The sequence below is a fragment of the Ruditapes philippinarum genome, unplaced genomic scaffold (assembly GCF_026571515.1).
Source record: "Ruditapes philippinarum isolate M1 unplaced genomic scaffold, ASM2657151v2 ctg536_1_1_1_1, whole genome shotgun sequence".
NCBI classification, from domain to species: domain Eukaryota; kingdom Metazoa; phylum Mollusca; class Bivalvia; order Venerida; family Veneridae; genus Ruditapes; species Ruditapes philippinarum.
The window spans coordinates 157,246-163,289 of record NW_026855775.1 but is presented as its reverse complement, the minus strand read 5'-3'; the positions used below and the strand labels follow the sequence as shown (position 1 = coordinate 163,289).

Here is a 6,044-nt window from a genome sequence, read left to right as displayed (position 1 = left end):
TTACCCTGGAATATTGAACTTTGTATCAAAAATAGTAATCACTCCCATTTCGAACTCACGGGAACAATTTTAGAATCATGCTCAGGCAACACTGGAACACGTAGTCATATGGGTGTGCGATCACGTGTTTCAATGTACATGTATATTGCATTTGATACAGCTTTTCGGAATCTGTAGATGCTTATATGATAGGTACTAAAATGCGACCGAAAAATGCAGCCTTAGTAGAATTGTATTACATTTCCATTTTTATGGAACCAATGAGCGACCTCTGGTTTTGACAAGAAATATTGTTTACCTAGTACATAATTTAAATAGTTTAACCAATATGCAGCCTGCAATGATAATACAACTGCGTCGTATCATATTTTATTTTCAACTGCGTCGTATCATTTCGTAAAAATCATTATTTTCTTGGAAAATGAACATCTCTTTTTAATAAAATTTTAGTAAATGATGCAAAATTATATTTCGAAGTTTATGGTGAACTCTGAAACAAATATATAATTGATTTGAAGGAAAAAACGATAGGTAAAGCAATATGAACTGGGTCGTATCCACACATTTTCATAAAAATTCTGGCCCGCTTCAATTTGCAAGTTCGCTATAACTTTTGTTTCACAAAATAGTTGTGCAGTGCAAGCAACATAAACCGAACAAAGCGGAAAATAATGGAGCGTTTCTGGTTTTCAGTCATTTCCAACGAAAAGAGTAATAAACAAAAAAATGCCTTTTTCGTTCTAAAATGGCGGCATTTGTTTACATTTTGTAGGATACGACGCAGTTTTGATTCCCAGCCCTGACAGATGCTTAAAACATATAATTACACTTTTCTTAAACAGATGTTGTTTATGCACTAATGTCTTACGTATTTGGTATGTGAAAAAAATGCTATTGTACGATTCAAAGGTCAAGGTATTGTCTGCTAAAAATTAAAATTTATACTTTGCTTATAGAGCCTTTATCTATTTACTGCTGTGTTTCCTATCATTACGTAAACATGTTAGGTGGTACTTCAACTTCAGGTGATGGAGAAGTGAACATTTGTGTCAAGAAAAATGTTACCAGACTGATTTCAACCTATTTTTACAATTTTGGTCATGCATACTTTAACTGAATGGTGCGTTTCATATTAAATAGAAATATGTCCTGGGCGGTCCTCTAACGTTCTGTGATAAATCTAACGTAGGGGATTAAGAGAGGTTTTGTCACTCGTGCTAAAAAAATATTTAAAGTAGAGATTTACACTTTTGTTCTTAAAGTCTTCGGGGTGATTCCATCGCCTCCAGAGAAATTCTTGTTAGTTGTTATGACCATACAATCTGATATAAATCAGTCAAATGTTCAGAACGAATAAGCATTTAAATTTTCAAATATTATTGCTTTAATGTTGAGAAGATGACATTTTGAATTGACGCTGCGTAAAAAAGATGGAACAAGCTCAAAGATAACTGTGACATTTAATATTATCCAGTTTTATCTACCATGTTTATCTTTACAATGATAAACAAGTGACATTTCTAATTGCATAAATTATTATACCATATATTTGTCACAATTACGTTTACTACTGTGCAAATTTGAAACCTTCAATCGTTAATCATTTATAATGTTACTGTGGTTTTGCATCGTTTTCAAACATCCCTCTTACCATTAGAGTGTCATACTGCTAATGTTTGATTTTTGACTTCGTGTCGTCTTCGATAAATATCATAAAATCTTAAGGTGTTTATTTAATTTTAACCGTCGTCCCCATTACCCCCGTTCTTCATGCATTCTAATTCCTTTTTCTTTGACAGTTGCATTAATTGTCCTATTCAATATCTGTCATTTTTTTATGAACTCATATTTTTACATTATTAAAAAATGCTACCACTACCTGTCTGTAGTTTGCACTCACAAGGTTTTTATTGGTGTTCTGTGGGCTCCTTGCCGGAGGTCCGATTGCTCGGTTGTGTTAGGGTGGCTTGTTGGTCGTTGTTTTCTACGTTTTTATATATTAGTTTTCAGAAATTTCATTATCCAACATAAATATATATGCAACCCTTTCAGCATTTTTATGCAATAACTAATTTTGATAATTGTTATACGCACCATTAGTTCTTTGAAGTACTTTTTATTGTAGCATAACAATGAGTCAGTCGGATAATCTGTTAGAAGAAATTTGTGCATATATAAGCAGAGGAAAACATTCGAAAAAGAGGTGTGTCTTATTATACATAGCCACCGATAAAGCAGATGTAGACGAGTTTCATACAAAATGTGATGCTCAAGGACCTACAGTCACCATCCTATATGGAAAGTTCAATTCAATTTTTGGTGGGTATACTTCTAAAAATTGGACTTCCCCAGAGACACCGTGCAAGGTAAAAGATGAAGAAGCGTTTCTTTTTACAAAGTACGACAACCCATATGAAAAATGCCGTTTCATTCCGATAAAGAAAAAAAAGGAAGATATAGCAATTACATGTGGTGCAAAATTCGGCCCAACATTTGGGGGAGGACCCTGGGTAAGGGGTTATGATTTGAAAGTCTTCAAACGAGATACCAAGCCAGAATCTGTGTACACTGATCAGTTTTTGCATTTGAATGGTTCGTTAAACATCAACAATGCTTATTCTGATTCAACAAATCAAAAGTTCAGCATTAAATCAGAAGACATTAACTATGGAAAATTGATAGTCAGAAAATTGGAAGTATATAAGGTCATAGGTTAGAAATTGAATTCATTTTTACTGTAAAATGTTTTTGCCAGATCTGATTTAGTACCAGGACATAAAACCTTTTTATAAGATTTTGATTGCTTTTTTTTTTTTTGGTAAATGAATTCAAATTTAATTTTATTTAGCATTTGAATTTGGATTACTATTTTGTAACTTAACGTGATTAACTTACCTTAAATAATTCAATTTTTGAATTAGTAAGTAGTATTGCTTGAAGAAATACAAATATATCTGTAAAGGGGATGATTGGTGGGTAAAAGTCAACAATTGTTAGCCTTAAAGGTTTGTTCAAAATAATAAAATGCTTTACGCCTTTTATATAGATGACGAGTTTCCTGAAAATTGGTTTGAAAAACTGGAGGTAGTATTTTATAACATATCAGCATCTGTTATCAATCGTTGAAATATTTAAAGCTCAACATTTGATCCGTTAAAAATTGTAAAACTTCTGTTTAAAATTATGTTGATTTTTCTTAAATACTCTATTTAAACATTGTTTTGAACTATTACAGAACATATATTTATTGGTATTGAAATAGCTTCTTTCACTTTTGTCTTGATTTATGCTCGTGTACAATTTAATCATTTTTATCACTTTATGGCAAATGTACGAAAGACCGGTAGGGCCATTTAAACTTCATGAATTCTCGATTTCATCTTCATGAATTCACAATTTAAACTTCCTGAATTCCCATTTTCAACATACGGAATTCACAATTTCAGCTTTATAAATTCTCGATTTCAACTTCATGAATTCACGATTTTCACGATTTCAACTTAGCGAATTCATAATTTCAACTTCATAAATTCACAATTTCAACTTCACGAATTCAATTTCGTGAATTCACGATTTCAACTTCACGAATTCCCGATTTCAACTTCATGAATTCACGATTTCAACTTCTTGAATTCACGATTTCAATTTCACGAATTTATAATTTATTTCAACTTCATAAATTCACGCTTTCAACTTCACGAATTCAAGATTTCAACTTCATGAATTCAAGTTCATACTTTCACGATTTCAACTTCAAGATTTCAATTTCATGAAGTTGAAATCGTGAATTCGTGAAGTTAAAATCGTGAATTCAAGAAGTTGAAATCGTGAATTCGTGAAGTTGAAATCGTGAATTCGTGAAGATGAAATCGGTAATTCATGAAGATGAAATCGGTAATTCATGAAGTTGAAATACTCCCGTTCTTCGTACAAATGTCCAATCTGTGCGTTTTTTGCTTTTTGCTTTCATTTGTCCGAGACAAAACTAAAATATTAGGCTGGTCTAGTAAAATTAACACAATGCATGTATACGGACAAACGAAAAATAATCGTACAGATACAAGTACTTAAAAACTAAACTTGAATTTCTAAATCAATTATGTCATACAATGTTATAAATTTATCTATAATTTCAAGGGAGAAAAATATGACACGACTAAAAGAAATCTTATTGATATGAAGCCACTTCATGGATTGAATATCAAACAGTATAATATTCTTCTTGTTGGACCTACCGGAGCTGGGAAATCTAGCTTCATCAACACATTATCAACAGTGTTTACAGGAAAATTTGAAAAAATTGCACCGGCAAGAGATGGTTCGATATATATCACCTCCAAAGTATGTCATATTGGTCATTCATAATTTTGTGTGCTTCGTGATTATTCAACGAACTATCATTGTGCTCATGAATTATAATGATTTATTAAACTAAATTAAGCTTTATTTTTAATTCGTTTATATTATACTAACCATTTTAAAATTCCTATATTAATCTCAAAAAGAATATGCATCGGCAGTTGGTGAAAAAAATATTTGAGACCTACATCCAAGCATTAACAAATTTGTTTTCAGTCAGAAAATTAACCTTGTAAACTAAGAGTTTGAAAGGCTATTGATTAAAATGTATTCTAAATATATTTCCTAAAGGTAAGACCATATCCCATCATAACAGAAAACAAAGAAAAACTGAATTTACGCATTTACGATATTCGAGGATTTGAGGAAGGAAGGGGATATGGAAAAGAACTTGAACTTCTGTTAGATGGAAGGTTGCCTCAAAATTATCAAGTATATACATAAATATATCAGATATATTTGAATCGATAAAGTGGCAGATCTTAAATTATAATTATAATTCGTATTATATTCAAATAATGTAATAATCACTATTACAACATCATTCAAATGACGTTATTGAAAAAGAAGAACTAATTATAGTAGATGGTGTCAAACTTTAGTAGCATACACTGCGATAAAAGTTATTTTGAATTGTAATTATCTTAATTTGTCTAGTTCCCTGATGAGGTAGGGAGTAATGTTATAGATGAAGTAAAAGATCCGTCTTTAAATGAAAAGATTCATTTAGTATGTATGGTGGAAGCGGAATCCTGCTTTGACAGTTACACACCAAAGATTTTAGAACATATTGAAGACATTAAAAAGACAATTTCAACCAAAGGTAACACTAAACATGATATAAACGTCTGAAATAATTGAAACAGAAAATATTATGTACTACTAAATAATATGCTTTTAATAATTTGTTTAAATGAGTGTATTGTTGCTACTTGTGTATATTTTCATACACTAAATGTATATATATTTTTGGTTTGTTTAAAGTAATCAGATAAATTTTGAAAATTAAACTAATTTCAATTCATTGTCATTGTATTGTTTATTGATTTGTTTTTGTTTTTTTTTTTTTATATTCAAGGTTTACCCTTGGTTGTCATTGCAACAAAACTTGAAATGCGCTGTACACACATATCCAAAAATGTTGATCATCTATTTAAATGCAGTAAAGCAAAGGAAGCTGTTTCAGACATTGCCGAATTCTACGGCGTAAAGAAAAGTCATGTTTTTCCGGTAGTAAATTATATCAGCGAAAGCGGACCTGTGACAGCTAAAAATCAGTTAGCATTGAAATCTATTTATGACATGTATAAACTGACTGAAGAATATTTTACTCACCACGAAGGTACTGTATTATTTGATTACAAGTCTTGTTTATGATACACATATGGTCAAACTGTAAAAATAATAATTATGATATGTACATATGCATTTACAATGTTATTGCGCCAATATTAGCGTCACGTTTAGCGTGACGCGCCATTTTATACGTTATTGTATTGACGTCATTATATGAGTTGACTTCCGGTAATCAATAATAAAACAACGTTATTGAAGAACCAGTGCACTCTTTTGATTATTTAGTGTTTACACAACATTTTGGTCCCGCGAACCGGATAACACTATGGCAACAAAATTACGTTCTATACAGAAGGGTCACAAAGGCGCAGTTAGAAGACTCCTGAACA

The 6,044-nt window shown here is 31.2% G+C and overlaps 1 protein-coding gene across 1 annotated transcript; it reads left to right on the top strand.

Moving 5' to 3' along the window:
• Nucleotides 1-2,132: 2,132 nt before the first annotated feature.
• On the top strand, nt 2,133-5,736 carry LOC132744349 (interferon-induced protein 44-like). The gene is made up of 5 exons (XM_060733036.1): nt 2,133-2,696; nt 4,138-4,341; nt 4,651-4,791; nt 5,017-5,182; nt 5,438-5,736. Exons 1-5 carry the CDS (start codon nt 2,133-2,135, stop codon nt 5,734-5,736), a joined length of 1,374 nt encoding a protein of 457 aa, XP_060589019.1.
• Nucleotides 5,737-6,044: the final 308 nt, after the last annotated feature.